The sequence below is a fragment of the Nicotiana tomentosiformis genome, chromosome 1 (assembly GCF_000390325.3).
Source record: "Nicotiana tomentosiformis chromosome 1, ASM39032v3, whole genome shotgun sequence".
Classification (NCBI taxonomy): Eukaryota; Viridiplantae; Streptophyta; class Magnoliopsida; order Solanales; family Solanaceae; genus Nicotiana; species Nicotiana tomentosiformis.
In genome coordinates, this window is record NC_090812.1 from 38,758,263 (window position 1) to 38,782,566 (window position 24,304).

At 37.9% G+C, this 24,304-nt stretch overlaps 1 protein-coding gene across 1 annotated transcript; it reads left to right on the forward strand.

The window, feature by feature from the left end:
• Positions 1 to 19,932: 19,932 nt before the first annotated feature.
• LOC104107647 (uncharacterized) lies at positions 19,933 to 23,953 on the forward strand. The gene is made up of 3 exons (XM_009616508.4): positions 19,933 to 20,298; positions 22,497 to 22,846; positions 23,051 to 23,953. Exons 1-3 carry the CDS (start codon positions 20,217 to 20,219, stop codon positions 23,639 to 23,641), a joined length of 1,023 nt encoding a protein of 340 aa, XP_009614803.1. The 5' UTR covers positions 19,933 to 20,216; the 3' UTR covers positions 23,642 to 23,953.
• Positions 23,954 to 24,304: the final 351 nt, after the last annotated feature.

The following is a 24,304-nucleotide window of genomic DNA, read 5'->3' on the forward strand; positions in this document are numbered from 1 at the left end:
TAATTCTTTTATTTAAACCATTATGTTACCAACAACTCAACAGAATATGATATAATGACTCTACGCAATCAAATTTCACATTGGCAATCAATTCACCAAGTTATAACGGAGGCACAGATTGGCATGTTAAAGAAACACAACAAATCACGTAGAATGTATGACTCACACAAGAAACCACAATCGTTCCAACACCAAAATAACAACGAATAACCAAACACAATCAAATGCGGATGAATGATTGAAGGAAGAACAAAAACCATTCAAATCAACAAGTTGTTCAAACATGGAATGTACAATAAAAATCATAACCGAGGTAACGCCTCGTATTCACATTTCACAATTTCAATCACATTCTTTCCTTATATCACCGCGTAAGCCTTATATTTAGTTTTGAAAATTATTTTTTCAGAAATAGCTACACTCGTTGTAGCCCACCTTATCTCACCTCGTGGCTTCAAGTAGTTCCCCTACTAGAAACACGCGTACCAAGCCCACCTTATCTCACCGCATGCATATTAACCCATAGCATTATACCACCGCATGCGTATCAATATCACAACACAATCACAACTCGCACCACAAGTGCCCATATGCCACAACTTGCCACAAAGTCAATAAAACTAATATTTTCACAACAAATAGCCCATGGCTCAATCACAATGTGTACAAGAATTTAAACAATAACAAAATAAATGAGAATGCTCAACAAGAAAAGGTATCTCAACAATTAACAACTTCGCCTCAATGTGATGACGGCTATTATAACTTCAACACCAATAACTCAACAAGTTGATATTCTACGAAATAACAACATCAATTAAAAGTGATTCAACAATTAAGAGGTAACAAGACAATAAGGAAGGCAATAAATTCAACTAAAGCATATAAGAGCAAAATAACAGGTAAGAGGTAGAACAAGTACTAACAACGTCAAATAGAGCATGTAAGAGTAGATTAACAATGAGAGATATAACATGTTATGACAATTCAATTAAAGGCATGGAGAGAGTCTAGATAATTTAAACCGGTCAAGTACCACATATAGCTCGTGTACCCACTCGTCACCTTGCGTACACGATTTTCACATAATACAAATAGCACAATCAACCCAAATTCTAAGGGGTAGTTCCCCCCTCCCCCACAAAGTTAGGCAAGATACTTACCTCAACTAGGCCAACTCAACCCTCCAAAATAGTTTTTCCCCTAAAATTCGCCTTCACACGGCTCAAATCTAACCAAAAATGACTTAATAATATCAAACAATGCAAGAAAAACTAATTACAATAAATAAAGCTATGTTCTTTATATTTTTTCCAAAACGTCAACAAAAGTCAACGCTGGGACCGCCATGGATACTGAATCCAAGATTACCCAAGCAAATCCCTAACCAATACAAGCTCACGCGAATGAAAACCGACTCAATCGGAGTCCGATAGCTCAACTATTTCGCCAAAATATCGCTATTGGGTGTTCATAACCCAAGAGTCTAAACTACACTAGTTGGGTTCCATATCTCCCAAAATGCTCCTCCAAAACTCGCCAAATGCGAGTATGTTATTCTCCTAATATAGGAGAACAAGACCCCAAATGTAATCGGGAAGTAAACACCTCTAACTCATTTTCAATTTTTAAAATTTAAGACATAATCCTAGGTCTTGATTCAAAGAATTAAATGGGTTTTTAATTAAAATCATGGATTAAAGCTTAAACCAAGGGAATGAATCAAAGGGAAATACTTAGGTTATGGTTTAGACCTTACCCCATAGAAGAAACTTGAAGAACATCCTTGAATTCTCCCAATCCCAAACTTTCAAAATGAGAAAAACTCCAACAACATTAATAGCCAAAAACGCCAAGTTGTTCTCCCTCGTTTCTTATGTCAAACGATTCTGAAACTCACTGTTGATGCCTCCAATGTATTTCTCGTGAAATGCTAGTCAAGTTAGGCTTTGAATAACTCAATTTGACCTTATAATTAAGGAGATATGTTGGTTTCAATATTTGGAAATGGTATAGATATTTAAATACGAATACAATGGCAATTTCGTAATCAATCTTTAGCAACCCAATTCTTAGTAAAATGACCATAAATTCATCATACAATGTCGAAACTTGATGATTTCAGTTGCTATGTTCCAAAATTACGATACGGATATAATGGTTTAGTCAAAATACGAATCAAAGGTTGTTTTCTCAATATGGTAACTTTTATGCTCAAATCAACGTCGAAACCGAAAACAATCACCATACAACCCAAACTTATCCAAAACTCATCGGAATTTAACCAACTTTATGGACATGTCCAAAATCATCACACAAACTTATTGGAATAATTAAAACCCAATTCCGAGTCCGTTTACCCAAAAGTCAAGCCTTGGTCAACTCTTCCAACTTAAAGCTTCTAAATCGAGAATCACTCTTCCAAATAAATCTCTAACCACTCGAAAACCGAAACAACCATACACACAAGTCATAATACATAATATGAAGCTACTCAAATGACCTAAAAGAACGCTAAAGTTCAACACCGAGGAAATCTTCCTAACCCAGGACCAAAAACTTAGAATTTACCATCCCTAGAGGTTCTCTGTTATTATTAAATATTTTGGAAAGAAAATCTCGCACCACATACTTAAACTCAAATTACAACAGCTATGGAGCCCCAGTGAGTAGTTATCTATTATAGATTTGGGATGGGATTATTTCATAGTGAAATTCATCGAAGAAGAGAATATGGAAAAAGCGTTGCACGGAGGCCCATGGTTCATTATGGGCCATTTTCTCTCTATCAGGAACTGGGAACCAAATTTTGTTTCGGCAAACTCAAAAATCCAAGCAACTGCTATATGGATCCGACTTCTCCAACTACCTACTGGGTTCTATGACAAGGAAATTATAGAACGGGTAGGGAAAAAAGTTGGGAAATTGTTGAAAATTGATACTTGCACTTCTGCGACCCTTAGAGGTAGATATGCACGGATATGCATACAAGTGCCCATTAATGTACCCCTTAAGGCATCTGTGGTAATCGGGGATCATAGGTAATAAATTGAGTACGAAGGAGAAGGAATCTTGTACAAAGGGTGTGGGAGAATTGGGCATCTAACCAAGAAATGCCCTCTACAACCAGCATTGGGAACAAGAGAGAAACCGAAAACATCAACGGTGACTCTTGAACCAAATGAGGGAAACGACTGGATAACAGTGGAGTTCCCAAGTTGGACAAGGTGAAAGGCGAAGACAACTCAACCCCTAAAGCAAAAGAACCCAGGAGCATCGGACAGTGGAATGGAGAGCGGACCATTCTCGACTGAACCAGGTAAGTTCGTCATCTTAGGGAGCTATGGGAATGGGGATAGCAAGGCTGGAACCCTAACGGGACAAACAGGACAAGCCCAATATAACCTATATGGGCCTCCTGATTTGGGTTCATATTGGGCTGGTCAACAAAGGATAGACCGACCCAAGAAACCCCCTGATGGGGACCTAGTTAGTAGACCACAAATAGGGCATGTGACGAAGCCCAATTTTGGGAACGGACACATGCATTCCACACGCCACCCAAACACACACGCCACTCTGAGTAGGCACGATTACCAAGGGGGAAAAGCAGCAAATATGGGTAAGTTTAATATACTAGTCTCTACTCCAAAAATGGTACCAACAACTCTCTCAAAAAGTCAAATTATGGGGGCCACGATTGAGGCTAAATCCATAGGCGATAGCATCATATCTGGTGAAGGGGAGAGAGAATCATTTCTCTAAGTGAGTCACTTCCCACTCAAATCCCTACTCCCCCATCTCCCTCCCCCCATCATCACCCCCTGATGACTTGATAGTCCTCGTCGCCCCTGAGAGATTTTAAATGATGGAAAATTTTAGTACACAAAATCCATTTGAGGAAGTGGAAGCCTTAAAACACAATTGTGGCATGCTTTCTACAGTTAAACACCTTCTTGACCCCATCCCTACTAATGGCGAACAACCCAAACAACATGCAACCAAATACACAAACCCAAAACCAAGTCAGGGAACCCCTACCACTCCTTAGGACAACAACTCTACTACCACCAGACCATTTTCCAACCATATGGATAGAAATGGCACTGCAGGGTACAACTTTTCCACTGACCTTCACAATAGGGTTGATTCCCATCATTGTGGTCATCCAAAACCCACACTACTTGGCCAAGGTGGCCACTGCATGCCGCACCATGCAATGTTGAACTTTGGGCACCAACTATGGCTGGCAACACTGTTGCAAGCCCAAGTAGCATTAAGCTAACAAACATTGTCAACCAACCAACTGAGTGCTCTAATGGATTAGATAAGCCACTCCCTACCTTTCTTTCCATTAGTCCCATCAGGGGAGGAGATTGCAAGCCCACATTTCTCCCAATGGACACCAGCATGGACCATGAACCCACTATCAAAGGCAACTCAGATGGCAAGTTCAGAAAAAGTCCACGAGCACTTATAAGCCTCCAACACAGAGCTGGAGGGACTGATAGCAAAGTTGGGGGTACCCAAAACAAAGGCAATTCTCGTGCAACGGGAGGAACTAATAGAGTTCAGTATGGGAGAAATGATATTGCACTATGCTCAAGGAGCATAAAACTGTGCGGGGTAAATCTAAGGCTAGCCTCAAATCCAGGCTCAGGAGACTTAGCTATAAGTCTAGCCCCGACACAGGAAGGCAAATAGGACAACCATGTGCTGGAGAGCAAGGAAGCCACACATGTGAAAGGGAAGGCCAAATTTCTGAGGAGGAAGTCCCTCCCCACACCCCCAAAATATTAATGAATTTCATCATCTGGAATACTAGGGAAGCTAACAGTAGTGATTTTAGGAGGCACTGTGCTGAGATGGTCAAATTACACAAGCCTGCAATGTTGGTCCTCTTAAAAACTAGGATGACTGAGCATAAACATTTGATCCATGAACTGGGTTTCTCTAGCCAAATTCAGAGCCCAGCTATTGGCCCGTCTGGGGGCATTGTCATTATGTGAAAGGATGACCTCCTCAAGATTGATGAAGTCTCTACCACATCTCAAGGCATAAATGTTATGGTCAAGGTAATACATTATTCTAACTCTTGGCTTTTTATTGTTGTTTATACTAGTAACACCTATGCTCATAGGAGAAATCTTTGGCAGCAACTTAGAACTACCATGGGAGCTAGCTAGTAGATGGGGACATCAATGAAGTCCTGAGATCAAGAGATAAGCAAGGATGAAATTGCATCTCTGCTCCAAGAGCTAATCTATTCTGGCAGTGCATAAACCATTATAAGCTTATTGGCCTAGGTTTTAAGGGTAGTAAGTATACTTGGACTAACACGAGATATAGGAATAGAAGCCAGATAATCCTTAAAAGGTTGGATAGGTGATTTGCTAATGATCATTGGATCCATGAATTTTCCTCTAGTACTATTAGCCACCTTCCTAGAACCCATTCTGATAATTGCCCCATGTTGGTCAACCTATGGTATAAACTAAGCAGTGTATCAAATCCCTTTTGGGTTTGAACCCATGTGGTGCAGCCACCCTTCCCTCACCAATGTGGTACATCAGGCCTATGAAGGTAATTGTAACCTCCAAGAAGGAACCGCCATATTCCAAACCCAAGTCACTAGTTGGAACAAACTAGTTTTTGGTAAAAATTTCCATAAAAAGAATCACATTCTAGCTAAGCTAGGGGCATCCAGAGGTTTAGTGCCTACCCTTTTAGTTCCTTTCTCCAACATCTAGAGATCCAACTCCTAGAAGAATACTCAACCATTTTAAGCAGCGGAGAGGAATTTCGGAAGACCAAATCTAGGATAAATTGGCTAATGGAGGGGGATGCAAATACTAGATTCTATCATACATCTACTCTCACTAGGAGAAGACGGAATAGGATTCTTGCCCTCCAGGATGAGGTAGGGGATTTGGATTGATGACCAAAAGGGGATTAAAGATGCTATATACCAATTCTATTCATACCTTTACACTACTGAACACCACTCATCACCCACTGGATGACAGAGCATACCATATGATACACATACTTTTTCCCTAGAGAGCAGAATAGTCGAAAAGTCCCCTTGAGGAATAGTGAAATAAAGAATACCATATTTTCATTCAAGCCTACAAAAGCACCTGGACCTGATGGCCTTCACCTAATGTTCTACCAAAAATATTGGAATGTCCTAGAGGGTAAGGTAACCAACTTTTGTAACGAGGTTTTTCATACCCTAGAGATGAACCCTGCTGTAAACACAACCTACCTATGTTTGATCCTTAAATGTGCAAATACCACACTTTTTAGGAATTTCAGACCAATAGGCCTCTGCAATACAATGTACAAGTTGATCACCAAAATCATTGTTAACAGAATTATCATGTTCTTCCTTCTATTATAGGTCCTAGCAAAGCTAGCTTCCTATCAAATAGGAGGGTCAGTGATAATTCCATCATTATGCAGGAGTACATTAGCCATTTTAATAAAATAAAAGGGAAAATGCTAACTTGATCCTCAAAATTGATCTGGAAAAAGCATTTGACAGGTTGGAATGGTCCTTCATCACGGACACTTTGTTATTCTTTGGCTTTCCTGACAATATTACCAAACCGATTCTCTCATGAATTACCTCTAGCTCCATCTCTGTACTAGTCAATGGCGACAGGACTGAGTACTTCAAGACTAGTAGGGGCGTTAGACAAGGAGATCCCATGTCTCCTTTCATCTCCATCATGTGTATGGATAGACTCTCCAGAAGCATTGAAGCCCAAGTGCAAATTTGTAGCTGGTTTTCCATCAAAATTAGTTACACCGGACTCAAAATCTCCCACCTTTTCTTTGATGATGACCTCGCCCTCTTTGCAAGAGCAAATTATAAGAACTGCAACATCGTAATGGATACTCTTCATGCTTTCAGTTAATAGAATGAAGACTAAACTTGCTGGCTGGAAAACTCACTTCCTAAATATGGCTGGGAGGACCACTCTAGCTAATGCCTCTCTAGGATACATTCCTAGTCATGTCATGCAATACATAAAACTCCCAGCCAGGTGTGAAAATAAATTGACAAGATTCTGAGAAACTTTATCTGGGGTACCACTGAAGCCAAGAGGAAAATGCACCTAGTAGGGTGGAAAATGGTGACCAAGCCTAGGGAGGAAGGTGGCATGGGTGTGCACACAACTGAGAGCAGAAACACTGCAACCCATACAAGCATGGCTTGGAGAATGTTCAATAACCCAAATGCTTTGTGGGTAAAGGTCCTGTTCCACGAACACTGCACTGGCAGAAACCCTACTAGGCATATAGCTTCTAGGACTTGGCAAAATGTCAAGAATGGATAATCTATATGTAGAAATGCTATTAGATGGGTAGTTCGTAAGGGGGATAGAGTTAATCACTATATGGACAAATGGATCCCTAACATGGATCCCCTTAGAACCATAATTAGTGACCTCCTGAACAAGGGTGAAGAGAGCTTGAGTGTGGCCTCATGATACTTTGATGATCAATGGGACCTTAACAACCTATCTTTCAATCTTCCTGACAGTGTAGTGGCCACTTTCAACTCTACCTTTGTTAATGCTAATTCCAGAAAATTGGATAGAATGGTATAGAATCAAGCTGGGAATGGGTTGTTCTCAACCAAATCTGCCTATACCTTAATAAAAAGTCAGAACTAACAACAGGAGCACAACACCGAGAGGGACTTCAATTGAATATAGGCTCAAACAATACCCAACAAAATCAAATACTTCTTATGGTTAGTGACCCATGGTAGGTTCCCTACTACTCAATACTTACACTCCATGGGGATGAACCTCAACCCTATGTGTTTCTTCTGTAATAAGGAGGAGGAAACCATAGAGCACATCCTCATCAGTTGTGGCAATGCTAAGCAGTGCCGGAAAAACTCTCTGAACAGAGTCAACCCACCCTTAGTATCCCAAACCTTTTAATTGGCAAAAGCCAGTGGTTTTACACCCTTAGAAAGATGAAACATAAGAATTTTAGTGATATCCTCAAATGGGGGCAATTGCTTCCATTCTGTCTTTGGCAAATTTGGCTAACCAGGAACAACAAGTGCTACAATAATAAAAGATAACATGTACCCTATAGAATTTCCATTAATAGGGCCGTGGAGTTCATGCATATAGCTGTAGGATGTCAAGGTTCAAACCCCAGTACTGCCATAAGAGTGAAATGGCATCCACCTAGCAGGGGGTCTTACAAGCTAAACACTGATGGTGCTAATCCCAAAAAGGAACAAAGAGGAGGTATATGTGGTGTAATTAGAAACAGAATGGTAATTGGGTAATGGGATTCATGGGGAACCTAAAATGCACAAATACACTCCATTATGAGCTACATGCAGGGACTAAAGATGGTAGTATCAAATAATATATTACCTGTGGAGGCCAACTTGGACTCAGCTGAGGTAATACAATGGATAAATAATGGTCATATGATCTATGATCCTTTGGTTTGTGAATGCAGGTCTCTCCTAGAAGCTATGGGGGATCCACTAGTAAACCATACGTTCAGGGAGGCAAATAAGGTGGCAGACAAACTAGCGAAGGAAGCAAGGAAGCATGAATCAACTTTTTGGTAGTTCCTCTGGTGTTTGTCAATGAAATGCTATGGGCAGACACCCTAGGAATTATTTTTGAAAGAAACATTAAAATATATAATATTGTTAATGTAGCATTAGACTATTCCTTGTTTGAGATATGGGTTTGGTAATGCAGCAGCCTACTGTAAGGATAGCTAACTAGTATGTATGTATGTATGTATGTATGTATGTATGTATATATATATATATATATATATATATATATATATATATATATATATATATATATATATATATATATCTATTTTTTCGCCACGCACATGTTTGTCAACATATGTATTGCATGGTTGTTAAGAAATAAATTTTGGAGAAAATAAAAGAAAATGGTGTCTTTTAAATAATACTTTAGGACTTGTAACCTGAAAAATAATCTTTCACAGAGTTTCATGAATGCTGAGAAATTATATACCAACAAATTAATTTCATGCAAATAAATATATTATAAGAGCATGCTGCTAAATTATATACCAATAAATTAATCCATTTCATGCAAATAAATATATTTTAAGATCATTGGGTTTTATTTAGTCTAAATAATATTTGTAGAAGTTGGATTCATGCATAAATCACAAAGATAGGAATTTAAAGAAAAGGTTAAGTAAAAAAAAAAGTAGAATCCAATTTTATGGCCACCTTATTTTTCATGGCTCTTTGATAGTATTGTTTTTCGATTGTAACAGACTAACAAGCTACTAATCTAATTTATGATTCACTATTACTTTTTCATATCCTTCTTGATTAACGTGTTAGTAATTCATAAAATTGAATAAGTATATAAATATTAATACACAAAAAATATAAGCAACTAAATAATTAGTTTAAATGCATGAGTAAGTTTATAAAGGTAATTCTACGCATATGAGCTAACATCGTCCATGCTTAATTACCTAATATGACTCTAGATTCTCGTACAAATGCTAACATAATTTATGTAAGTAACAACAATTGTTGATAGTTCATTGTAAGACTATGGCGTCTATCTAGTAAAGCATAAATTGAGACATCAATGTGTACTTAATATCCAATTATCCTCGTTGCTTCTTGTTCTCCTTTTTATTTCTTCCATCTTTGACATGTTGTATACGGTCGTAATCGAGCTCTCCTACGACATGGCAAGTTAGGCTCCGAACATGATAACCAAAGACTGAAGATCGACCCCGAGTCCCACCGAGCTAGAACCCGGGGTCAGAACGCCTGTCTTCAAAAATATTGAGTCCGTAATCCCGGAGTCGACCTTACCCCGATCGAGCTCGAAGAAATATTATTAGCATAACCAACAGAAGACCGAAATATCCGTGACTGGTTGGGTATTACGGCGGAAATCTCGGCGCGTATCAGTAAGGAACCGGCAATCAAGTAATCAAGGAATTTTTTTACCTTTTATAGAATTGTACCTAAATTAGGACTCCTCTACTATATAAAAGGGGGTCTGATAATTCATTTAACACATTATAACACGCATCCCAAAGCAATACATTATTATTATTTCTCTTTAAGATCTTGTTCTTCTGTATCCTGACATCGATCGAAGCGTACCTGACTCGAGGGTGACTAACCTTCCAAGGCTGATACTATTCAATTCGTGTGGTTTGCATTTACTTTGTCGTTATTTATTTCAATTGCGATCTAATTTATCAATTTGTATCAAGTTAGTCCACGTATCCTTAAGACCACTTATAAATTCAATTGTTACCCGATTTTGAGGGTAAACAATTTGGCGTCCACCGTGGTACTAAGGATAATATTAGTTATTTGATATAAATCTTCATAACACACACTACTTTACACTTGTTCTTTGAAGTATATCTAATTGCAAGTTAAAACTTAAAATGTCAAATTCTCAATTAACACACCTACATGTTGACAATGAATTCGGTCATCACGGTGAAAATAACAACATAGCGCCCGGTGACGAGGTACCGCCCCTTGATCCCATCAGAATTTCGGTCGCAAGCCCAATTGACGCTAATTTACATGTGGCTATCGACGCAAACTTGCCTACCGACCCCGAGAATAGCGTCTGTGGTGGAGCCTAATCGGCAACTCAAAATACACAAAATATTGGAGGAGACGGGATCAGTTTACGGGTGATCTTCGAAATGTTGCAGGCTCAACAGGCGGCGATAGCTCAGTTACCGAACCAAAGTCGTGCACCGAGCAGAGTTGAACCCGATCCACCCCGAGAAGTCACCCGCATGGATGAACCGGTCATAGAAAGGTCAAATGAAAATGAATCGGGAGCTAACCTCGAGATAATAAATATGCTCGAAGAGCTGACCAAACGGATAGAATCAGGGGAGAAGAAAATCGAAGCTAATGACAAAATGGTGGAAACCTACAATTCCAGGGTAGACCAAATCCCAGGAGCACTGCCAATATTGAAAGGCCTGGATTCCAAGTAGTTCGTGCAAAAACCTTTTTCTCCGAGCACGGCTCCAAAGCCGATCCCTAAGAAATTCAGCATGCCCAAGATTGCTAAGTATAACGGAACGACCGACCCAAATGAGCATGTAATCTCTTACACATATGCCATCAAAGGGAATGACTTGGAGGATGATGAAATCCAGTATGTCCTGTTGAAGAAGTTCGGAGAGACCCTATCAAAAGGGGCTATGATATGGTATCACAACTTACCTTCTAATTCTATTGACTCATTTGCTATGCTTGCAGATTCTTTCGTGAAAGCACACACCGGGTTCATCAAGGTCGAAACCAGGAAATCGGACCTTTCCAAAGTAAAATAGAAGGATAATGAGATGCTCAGAGAGTTCGTGTCCCGATTTCAAATGGAACGAATGGACCTGCTACCGGTCGCTGATTATTGGGCAGTTCAGGCTTTCACCCAAGGGATCAATATTTGAAGCTCGGTGGCTTCACAGCAGTTGAAACAAAACCTGATAGAATATCCGGCCGTTACTTGGGCCGACGTGCATAACCGGTATCAATCAAAAATCAGAGTGGAAGATGATCAACTCGGGGTCCCTTCGAGGTCCGTTTATCCCATCAGAACCATCGACAGAGTCAAGAGAGACATCGATCGTGAACCAACACCAAACAGGGATCGGTATTAGCCATATAATGGAGACCGAAGAAGCAGTGGGTCCAAGTAGAAATCTATGAGAAACGAAAGGAGAAGTGACCGAGGTCAGAGCAACCGGGGACTCATGAGCAAAAACAGCTTCGACAGGCCCATCGGGCCTAAAGAAGCACTGAGGTTATCGGAATACAACTTTAACGTCGATGTTGCCGCCATTATATCAGCTATCGGACGCATCAAAGATACCAAATGGCCTCGACCTCTACAATCTAATCCAACCCAAATGGATCCTAACCAGATATGTAAGTATCACGATACTCACGGCCACAGAACGGAGGATTGCTGACAGTTGAGAGAGGAAGTAGCCCGACTATTCAACAATGGGCATCTTCGAGAATTCCTGAGCGACCGAGACAAGAATCATTTCATGAATAGGGATTCTAACAAAAAGACCGAACAAGAAGAATATCAACACATCCTTAACATGATCATTGGTGGGTTGATGTCCCTCAGGGGCCGATGTTGAAGCGCACCAAAGTGTCCATCACGAGGGAGAAACAAACTCGAGATTACATATTGGAAGGAACCTTGTCTTTCAAAGACGAGGACGCGAAAGGGATCGTTCAGTCCCACAATGATGCACTGGTAATATCTGTACTCATAAATAAAATTTGAGTTAAACGTTCGTTAATTGATCTAGGTAGCTCGGCCAACATCATCTGATCGAGGGTCGTGGAGCAGCTCGGTCTACAAGATCAAATTGTGCTTGCAGTCCGAGTTCTAAATGGATTCAACATGGCATGTGAAACCACTAAGGGTGAGATAACATTACCGGTGAACATCGCCAGGACTATCCAGGAAGCTGAGTTTTATGTGATCTAAGGAGACATGATGTACAACGCTTTGTTCGGGAGGCCTTTGATCCACAACATGAGAGAAGTGCCCTCGACACTGCACCAGGTGCTGAAATTCCCAACACCCAGTGGAGTCAAAATAGTTTTTGGGGAACAACCGTCCGCCAAGGAAATGTTCACGGTCGATGAAGTGATCCCAACATCCATAATCTCAATATCAAAGGATCTAAACCATATGGTAAAAGACGGGGCCAAATAGCAATCACTGATACCAGCCTCAATGGAATCGGAGAAATGAGAGGTAGACGAGGACGATGACTACGGGGTCCCCAGATCTTTCATAGCCCCCGATGACTCTGACGCTACAAAATCAACGGTCGAGGAACTGGAACAAGTCATATTGAGTGAACACCTACCTGATCGAAAGGTATACCTAGGCACGGGGTTAAGCCCCGATCTTAGGAAAAAACTTATTCAATTTCTTATAGTTAATGGAGATTGTTTCGCTTGGTCCCACCTTGATATGACAGGGATTCCACCGGAGATAACCACTCACAAACTAAGCCTGGACCCGAAGTTCCATCCGGTCAAGCAAAAGATGAGATCCCAATCTGAGGTCAAACATGCTTTTATCAAGGATAAGGTATCTAAACTCCTTAAAATAGGGTCAAATCGGGAGGTTAAATACCCGAATTGGTTAGCAAATGTAGTAGCAATCCCTAAAAAGGGGAACAAATTAAGAATGTGTGTAGGCTATAAGGATTTGAATAAGGCATCTCCCAAGGGCTCTTTCCCTTTGCCCAACATCGATCGCATGATCGACACCACAGCTGGCCACGAGATCCTCAGTTTTCTCGATGCCTACTCCGGGTACAACCAAATACGGATGAACTTGGGTGATCGGGAAAAAACCTCCTTCAACACTAAATACAGAACATACTGATATAACGTGATGCCATTCGGGTTAAAAACGGCGGTGCCACTTACCAACGCCTAGTAAACTGGATGTTCGAGGAACAAATAGGAAAATCAATGGAGGTTTACATTGACGATATGTTTGTTAAGTCCCTGCGAGCAGAGGACCATTTAAAACTTTTGCAGGAAACCTTCAGCATATTAAAGAAATACAATATGAAGCTGAACCCGGAGAAATGTACATTTGGAGTTGGGTTAGGTAAATTCCTTGGATTCATGGTATCTAACCGGGGAATCGAGATCAACCCTGACAAAATCAAATCCATCGAAGATATCATATTTGTGGACAACTTGAAGGTCGTGCAATGATTAACCGGGCGCATAGACGCCCTGAGGCGATTCATCTCGAGGTCCTCTGACAAGAGCCACCGGTTCTTCACACTATTGAAGAAGAAGACTAACTTCTCATGGACCCTGGTGTGCCAACTGGACTTGGAGGAACTCAAGCGGTATTTATCAAGCCCACCGTTGCTTCATACGTCGAAGACAGACGAACAACAATACTTGTACTTGACAGTATCGGAGATAGCAGTAAGTGGAGTCCTGGTCCGGAAAAAGCAAGGTATGCAATTTCTAATTTACTATGTTAGCAGGACCCTAGGTGAGGCTGAAAATAGGTACCCTCACCTAGAAAAGTTGGTGCTCCCTCTAGAAAGCTAAAACCATACTTCCAGTGTCACCCCATATGTGTCGTGACTACTTACTCATTGAGGAATGTCATGCATAAGCCCGAGCTCTCGGGTCGGTTAGCCAAATGGTCCATGGAAATTAGTGGATACGATATTGAATATCGACCCCAGACCGCCATTAAATCCCAAATTTTGGCAGACTTTGTGGCCGACTTTACGCCGGCCTTAATACCCGAGGTTGAAAGAGAGTTATTAATCAACTCAGGAACCTCATAGGGGATCTGGACCCTTTTTACGGACTCGAACGCAAAAGGGTCCAGACTTGGCATCGTATTGAATCCACCAATCGGCAATGTAGTTAGACAATCTATTAGGACTGTGAAATTGACTAACAACGAGGCCGAATATGAGGCCATGATTGCAGGTCTCGAACTACCCAAAAGCTTGGGGCCAGAGGTGATAGAAGCCAAGTGCGACTCCCTCCTTGTGGTAAACCAAGATAATGGGATGTTCGAGGTCAGAGAAGAACGAATCAAAGGTACCTGGATAAGTACAGGTAACATTACATCGGTTCAAAGAATGGACTTTGCAACATGTACCCCGGGATCAAACCAGTGAGGCCGATGCCATTTCTAACTTAGGATCATCGATCGAGGACGACGAGTTCAACTCAGGGGGCAGTCGTACAACTTATGAGATCGGTAGTGGAAGAAGGCCATCCCGAGATTAACTTAACGAGCCTAACTTGGGACTGGAGAAATAAATATATAGAATATCTGAAGACCAAAAAACTGCCCTCGGATACAAAAGAATCGAGGGCCCTACGTACAAAGGCAGCTCGGTTTAGCCTATCCGAAGACGGAACCCTATTCGATGGCCCACTCGCGATATGTCTAGGACCATGGGATACCGAGTACGTTTTGAGGGAAATCCACGAAGGCACCTATGGAAATCATTCAGGCGCTGAATCATTGGTTCGAAAAGTTATCAGATTCGGCTACTACTGGATCGATACGGAAAAGGACGCGAAGGAGTTCGTACGAAAATGTGATGAATGTCAAAGACATGTTCCGATGATTCATCAGCCCGGGGAGTTGCTGCATTCGATTTTGTCACCATGGCCATTCATGAAGTGGGGAATAGATATCGCTGGTCCCCTTCCATGGGTACCCGGTAAGGCTCAATTTATATTGTTTATGACTGACTATTTTTCTAAGTGGATGGAAGCCTAGGCATACGAAAAGGTCAGAGAGAAGGAAGTCATTGATTTTATTTGGGACCATGTCATATGTCGGTTCGGAATGCCGGCCGAGATCGTGTGCGACAATGGGAAATAATTCATTGACAGCAAAGTTAGCAAATTTCTCGAAGATCGTAAAATCAAAAGGATCCTATCGACACCCTACCAACCTAGTGGGAACGGACAAGCAGAATCGACCAACAAAACCATACTCCAAAAACTCAAGAAGAGGTTGACCGACACTGATACTATTCAATTCGTGTGGTTTGCATTTACTTTGTCATTATTTATTTCAATTACGATCTAATTTATCATTTTGTATCAAGTTAGTCCATGTATCCTTAAAATCACTTATAAATTCAATTATTACCCGATTTTGAGGGTAAACACATAGTTTAATTTCTCAAACACAAAATAATACTTGATTCATAAAACATTTGTTTCGATAAGTTCTGTTGCAACTGCATCATTATTTTCAAACTTATTATTGGAAAATTAATTAATAACGATACTAAAATACGTTAAAATGAAAGCTAGAGTACTTGGTTTAACCTTATGAAGCAGTTTCAAAATACATCCATTTGACCAAAATGCATATGCCTAAGTTAACTTCTCTAATCAAATCTATATTTTTTACAAAACCAGGTAAGCAATTTGTATTGAATATTAAAGTCGTTTTACGAAAAAAAAAAAACATAACATAGAGATGAATGAACCAAATATATTCTCACCTCAACTATCTAATATTAGTAAATTCCTATATTATGAACACTTTCGAAATTGAATACTATGAAGGAATTTCAAAAAGATAAGTAGATTAGAAATGAAGTCAAATCTACTACCTTTTCCTCTAGCACCAAACTTCTAAAAAAAACAATTGTATGCTTCAATCGCACCTTAATAACAACAACAAAACAAAAAATCAGAGGGAGTCATTCTCGGTGACGAAAGAATACCATAAAATCAAAGAATAAGAGAATATCATATTACTCATGGTGCGAATCGATACTTAAAGATATTTTTTTGTGAGTTTAAAGTCATAAAAAGAAGCAACGAAGAGAGACATAAAATATCAAGTCACATGTTGCATGCACAAAGCACAAATTGATGCAAGGATCTATCCCATCGTTTTTTGGCATTGCCACTTGCAATTTTCTCACTACCTAAGCTGCTCTCTTTATTTTTTTCTACTCAAGAAATAATGTATAATGTCTTGTATTATTTTATAAATTAAATTCAATCCCACCTGAAAACTTCGTATGTAGGGAGAGTTAGGGGAACATGTATTCCTGTACTTCCATCTACAATGCTCTAATTTCTCACCTTTTTTATCCTAACCAATATCACGTTTGATAAAGGGCATGGATTAATTTTAAATAATTGATTTGAAAAGTTTCTCTTTACTTAAGGTTGTGTCCTTTCATAATTTAACGATTTTTTTAGAATATACAAATGTAGTTTAATATTAACTTTAAACAACTTATTTGAAAAGTATCTTTTACTTATAATTGTGTCTTTTCATAATTTAATTAAATATTTAGAATTAAACTTGAAAGTAAAGTTATTTATTTATTTATCTATTTCATAAATGTATTTTGATAATTTAACGTTTGGAGTTGGGTCTCAGAATCATCTAATTCTTTTTATAGCAACGAAGGGTCATGTTGGTTAGTCTATTGGTTTATTTTGATTTATTAATGTATCTTAAATATTGAGTAGGAGGCCGGTAATTTTTATTTTGGTGAAGGGTAAAATGGTTAGTAAATTTTGAAGAATATTTTTGTAATTCAACTTTTAACCTAAGGCCTTCATTATATAATGTAGATATAAAACTATCCTTTTGACCTAAAAAATTGATATAACGCAATAGAACTATCATCTTTTGGAAGAGATGTAATTAGAACTAGGAAATAATAACTTGGAATATCAGAAGAATGTATTCCTTAGGTTCGATGGATATTGTATTACACAGATTATGAATATTAAAACAACTGCAGGCAGATTTTGACAGAAATTGTGAATGGCTAGGACGCTGGTACATTCAATATAGTGAGGGAGTTTATTCACAACAGGCAGACTTAACATAAGAATATCAAATTGGCCAACAATAGCCTTCCGAAATTGTAATACTGGCAGTTCACATAATTGCTTTTTAGTCACTAATCTTAAGGGACTTTTGGTTCACACACTAATTAGCAGATTTTATAATATAAGTATATATTATTCGTATACGATAAATGATAACTGATTTTTTTTTTTTGCAGTGAATAACAAGGCAAATATTGTTAGGCAGTGAGTGACAATATAGAAATTGTCATGCAACATTTTACCCGTGTAAAATAATATACTGTATAAATTTATGCATGGATTATGCTTGTATAATGAGGCTGGGAAGCGGGAAACCTGCAAGTAGTTCATGTTTTAGTAAGAACTAAGAAGACATTCATCGCAGTACTTAATCGGAAGGTTAGAATTAGATTCAAATAGAAGAGCGTAGAGGTGTAAAGCAAGTGTTTTTGTCTTCTCTCTTTTATACTCTAAACAGTTATAGTTTTAAAAATCTATATTCAATTAATGTACGCAACTAAGAAAAGCTTAAAAGGATATAAATTTGATAATAAATTCCTAAAAGATTCTCTATTTATGTTTTAAATAAATTTTTAAATTATAATATAGAAAATATTTGTTAATAGAAATCAAACTAAAAAGTCTACATGCAAAATTAATAGAGAATAAAAAAATACTAAAAATTAACTATATATGTACGTAATATTAAAATAACAATCATAAATATAACATTGTGACTACATTACTTTATTTATACTTTGAATTTACTTAATTTACAATTTATTAAAAATACTTATAACTTAACTGCATTAGGTGAAAAAAATAAAATATGGATAAAATGATTTTCAGCGATGAGGAAACAAATTACAATTTGTAAGTTTCCATACTTGCCTAAAAAAGTAGTAACTAATTTTGCAAGCTTAGGAAACTACCATAATGCAGCTTTTTCCGTATAAGATGGGAAAAGGAACAATGTGCCTATGAATATATATTGCGCCAACTTAGTTTATGCACTCATTACCTTTCTTTCATACATAATAAAGATTAGGGTTACTACTTCTTGATTGATACCACCACCTATGTTTTCTATAGAATTGCTCCTTGATTCCTAATTTCTTTCAAGATATGTTGATCAACACTTGAGTTTCTTTTTTTGCTTTTGTGAAACTAAATATTGTCCGTAGAAATTTACGAGTACAAAGGAGTTTTGACTTGTGGTTTAATTGGAAGCAGATCATTAGATTGATACTTATAGAATAATATACAAGTAGTTGTACAGTGCTATGTTATGTTCCCGGTTTTAATTTCCTCTTTGTTGGTGAGAATGAGAAGTGAAGCAGTGATAATATTATAATTATGTACACTTGTAAATGACTTGATCTCTAGGATTTAACAAATTCATAAGTTTAGTTAGTAGTTCAGTCCATATATTATTTAGTGCAGTCTTGTTGTTGATGATATATGCTTTAGAGAGTAATAATATTCTTGAAACAAACCTTACAGGGGAAATACTTGGGAAAAACACCCGAGGAACGTAACCTTGCATATTCTTGAGCTATAATTTCTCATATCCTTAATTTTCGCATAATTTCTGCACCAAAATTCATACTTCTATCTTATTATCTGAAAAATCTGTAGTGTTAGTTTTGCAAAATAATAATAGATTTTTTTTTTTGCAGCAAATAATAATGCAAAGATTGTCAATGCAACAAGCTCAGCCACAATTTTGAAATTGTCATGCAGGGATTGCAATATCCAGGAAGAATCAGTCTTTAAGGATTTTTAGACGTTTTTAGGTTATTTTATCCAGGTGTGAGTGATATAAAAATATTATGTTTTGCATTCCATCGGCATAAATTAATATATAGAATTCGCATGAGTTACACTAATATTAATAATTTGAAGCTTCATTTTAGAAACCAAATATGTGGAGTACCAATTATACAGAATTTTTTCATCAACAACAACAATAAATCCAGTGAAATCTCACAAGTGGGATCTAGAAAGGGTAGTGTGTACGCAGATCTTACCCCTAACTTATGAAGGTAAAGAGACTTTTATAAAAATAATTTTTTTTTTAAATTATATAAAGTTTGCACTAGTAATGCAAGAGTTATATGTTAAACAATTAAACCTGTATCACGTAAAGAATTTTTTGCCAAAATCTTTTTTCTCACCACAAGCCAAATAAGCTTATAGAATACATTTCATAACTAAAACAAGTTATAATGGGATTTATTATACTAGAATTAGTTATCTTGTGATTATTTTTTATTTACTGTTTGGTATGCTTTATTAATAGTAAAATTTTTTATTTTATTGTTTAACGTGAGATAACTTATTTCGGAATTACTATTCAATCATTTGTAACTATAAATTATTTTGATACTATTTTTAATCTTGGGATAACTTATCCCAAAATTAATAACCAAACAAACCATCAAAATTTCTATCCACCATTATTTTTTCTTACGCATAGTACCACACGACCCTGAGTACTTTTATGGTTTTGGACCATGTGATCATGCTTACGAATTTATTGAATTTAATATATGTCGTACACAGATCTAATAATCCAGATCTTAGGACCGCACTGATCCACCAAAAATGCTCCTTTTCGTAAACGGGAAAGTGGAAAATATTTTCTCGAGAAACAGTGAATCATAGCTCCTGAGTCCTGACGACACCTTACTCCAGCCAATTACTACAAATGAAGTGAATTCAACAACCGACTGCCACCGTCAGCAGCTGCTCCGCCACCGCCTAGCTCCGGCAAACAATGAGATCCAGACCACCGCTGACTCGCAGGAGATCACCTACTATTCATTATGCCCCTGACACTCCCCTCTATCATACTACTGGTACTTTTTTCAACCCTTTTTTCAATTTATCTATCTGGGTTTTTGTTTTTGTTGCATTTTTGGTCTTCTTTTCTATCTGGGTTTTGCTTGATAGAGTTTGTGCTGGGAAAGGTGGGAGCTTTTACATATTTGGAGCTTTTAATCAAATGGACTGGAAATGGGCATATACTATGTGTCTGTGTTATAGGTGCTTGCGGGATTTGACTAAGGAAGGGGTTAGAATATCTGTTGAAAGACTATTAATTAGGAGAGAGAAAAAAATCCATTGCCCACAGAGGAAGTGATATCAGAGGAGATGAATGTCTAGAACTCTTTTACTTCTTCAATAAGACCTGTTAGTCTTTGACATAGTTGTCATATCATGATAAGTATCACGTATTAAACTGGCCGTTATTTGAATCTCACACTGTGTTGTAAATCATATCTTTAGATTCAAAACATACTTTAAAACATAGAATTTGTGAATAACTAACAAGTATTTATGGTTAAAAGTTTGAAGGTTACATTTACGAATTTGGCTTCATTTGGTCTTGACATCCCTCTATCCTGTGGATAATGGGTCTGCCCCTCTACGCTTCTTCACTTAAATGCCAGACTTTTGTCTACATCAAGGTTTGAACTCTTGACGAGCACCTAATCGGTTCATCACACTATGTGCTCTTACTGTTAGACCAACGCATCAGGGGCCAAAATAAGTACACTTGTTGTCTTGCGTAGGTACACTTGACCAGCAACACAATTTCCGTCAACTTTTTTATTTATTTATTAAATGAAACTACTAGGCTTAAATTTATTATCAACCAAATAATAGTAATAGATAAACTTGTACAATATAAGCTTATATGTTCATGATGTAGCCAATAGTGATGATTTTCGGAAGTGTAAGCGTATATAATTGACGAAGCAGCTGAAAGAAGTGCTTGTGCTGGAAATCATGTCCTATGAATTGATGGACTTCAACTTCCACATTGTGTGGACTCTTGTGGTGTTGATCCGTAGTGTAGCTCGGGCGGAATTTTAGGTCTTGAAAAATCTTGGCAAGGGTTTGTATTATGGTTGTGGATGTATTTTTAAACAAAGGAAACAAATGGAACTTAGATTCAAATTCCATCTCACCAAAATCAACAAGCATAAATCATAACAAGTTCATTAGTACAATTGTTTTAGCAGTAATAGTTCTAAGATAATGGGATGAGGAAACAACAGTGCTTTTGACAGGAAACAGAGCAATTTGATGTGCATCTAGTTGACCAATTTCCATCCCTTTGTCAGCCTTTTTATATGCTTCTTCAACTTTTAGTTCTAAGTAAATTTTGTTAATTATTCTTTTCCTTCCAGTCTTGTATGCTTCTACATATGCATGCTTATACACATAATGATGCATTATTGGACTTCTGCATTACCTGTAGTTATATGCTTTTTAAAACAAGCATAGCATATTTGAGTGGGAATGGTCTTTATCCCCCGAAAAAAAGGACATGCATATATATATATATATATATATATATATATATATATATATATATATAGGTGTGTGTGTGTGTGTGTGTATAAGTGGGAGTAGCAAATCCGAAATGATAGCAGAAAATAAAATTCCTGCAGAGTTCATAATCACAATTCCAGTACTCTTTGGCAAAACGTTATGTATGACCCATCTCATAAGCCGGCCACCTATGCTGTGAGTTGTCTTTGATGTTATATTATATTTATCACTAGTGCAGGTATATGTGTGAATTTTTCTAACTATTGCTGGGTAATGATTTTTGTTTTCTCTTTCCCGGGGGAGCTGGAGAGTGGAGAGTGCTTGAGGTCAAGCTAAATTGAACTTCTGTCTCAATTTTCGCGGTTCAGTCTTGTTTACTGCAAAGTGTAGTGGCAGTTTTTGACTCCTTTTCCTGACAGATTCATTTTTGGTAATTTTATTCCCAGAGGCTCTGCCTCTATGAATTTCAGCAACGTGGGTTCATCAACCACCAGAGATTCCTTTCTTGGAATAAACACGGGCCCTCTTGCTTTTATTCTTTTTGATATCAACGTTTGGGTCCGTTCTCAAGGACTGTTACATTTGTGTTGTCATCTTGCTCATGTTTTTAGGATGATTGAAATGCCTGCATCAAACCACGAAACATGACATGTAAATACATCCGCACATCTCCTAGCATTCTGCGTTCTTAACATTATTTTTCTGTTTATTATAGGAAATGACGACGTAGATAGTGGGAGAAAGAAGATGAAGCACAGGGGAAAAAATGTTGTATGGTCTCCTGCAATGGACAAGTGTCTGATTGAAGCACTTGCTATCCAAGCAAGAAATGGAAATAAAGTTGACAAATGCTTCAATGAAAATGCATATAATGCTGCCTGTGTTGCTGTTAATACTCATTTCCCCTTGTCGTTAAATAACCAAAAGGTTATTAATCGTCTTAAGACAATCAAAAAGAGGTATAATATAATCAGTAATATCCTCAGTCAAGAGGAATTCTCTTGGAATCCAAATACAGATACAATCGACTGTGAGGATGATGATCTTTGGAAGAAATATGTTGCTGTAAGTTTTAGCTTGTCATGCTCGCTTTTTGTTCCAAAGTTTGATTAAATTATTATTATTATTTTTTTGTTCCAAAGTTTGATTAAATTATTATTATTATTATTCAGGGTGTGCCTTCTCATTATCATCTCTCTTAGTTCCATAAGATACTTTGTATTCTTCTGCTAGCCTGATGCCATTGTACAATATCTAATATGTTATTAGGCACACCCTGATGCTAGGGCTTTCCGAGGAAAGCAGATAGCCATGTATGAAGAAATGAAAATTGTATGTGGAAATTATCAAGCTCCTAGTCGCTGGAGTAGAATGTCAGCCAAAGTGAATGGAAATCCAGTGATAGAGTGCAAGTACGAACAAGAATCTGGTTCATATCTTTCAGCAAGTTCAGAGCATATGAACGATTCGGATGGAACCAAGACACAGTCATCTGCCAAAGAACCAGTATATACTGAAATGGCTGCTAATAATGAAGATGAAGATGAAGATGAGCCCGAGGCTCAACCTGAGAGGCAAGCTGCAGAACGGACTCGTAGCTCAGAGACTCTTCAAGATGCAATGTTAGCGATAGCCTCAAGCATCCGGCACTTGGCTGACACAATTGAGCAAAGCAAGTACACCATTGACACCCCTGCTCTTTTGCAAGCTGTGATGGAAATCGAGGGTCTGGAAGAAGCGAAGCAAATGTATGCTTTCGAGTCTTTGAATGAGGACCCCGTCAAAGCCAGGGCCTTCATGGCATACAATAGAAGACTGAGGAGAATATATTTGTATCGACTGTTTGGCTGGTGGAGATAATGTTTTGGTGGTCTATTCAACATCTTGGTCCTTCTAATTTTGATGGATGAGTATATTTACTCTTCCAAACTTTCTTGAGGACTATTCAGTGAAGTGAATGCTGTCCATAAATAAGAACTCTACCCGTATTTAAGCTGACACAGAATTGTACATGAATGTTGTACTATGATATCCTTGTGCTGCTTAACTGAGTTTTACCAGATAACTTGCAACTTTGCCTTTTTGTTGTGAAGAAATTCCATTTCAATTTGACCTGCGGATTCCACTTGTAATGCGTACCATTGCATATTCAAATACTTCTATTTTGTTATTTACTGCTTCTAATTATAATTTTATACCGTGGTTAATTTATTGCGGAAGTCATTTTTCTTACAATTATCTAGAGTTTAACTTAATGCTATATGATTCCACCAGACATTATTATTAATCATTAGTATTCTAAAGCTTCATCAAAACACTCTTCTTTATTCAATCGCTGGGATTTTCCTTTCCCATCTAACTACTCCTATTTCAACCCCAACCACGTCTGAATCAGTCCCAAACTCCGCCAAATTAATGTATACACAAACGTGCTAACACGAATAACGCAAAATTTATCATTCCCAACAACTCAATTAGCTAAGTTAAGCAACACATAATGTATTAAACTTCTTTATCCCCAAA

Bases quoted from the DNA above. Each gene is read 5' to 3' on its own strand.
- LOC104107647 (XM_009616508.4), top strand. From the start codon at position 20,217: ATGAGATCCAGACCACCGCTGACTCGCAGGAGATCACCTACTATTCAT. The intron at 20,299-22,496 runs GTACTTTTTTCA...TGTTTATTATAG, and splicing joins TCCCCTCTATCATACTACTG to GAAATGACGACGTAGATAGT. The intron at 22,847-23,050 runs GTAAGTTTTAGC...ATATGTTATTAG, and splicing joins TTTGGAAGAAATATGTTGCT to GCACACCCTGATGCTAGGGC.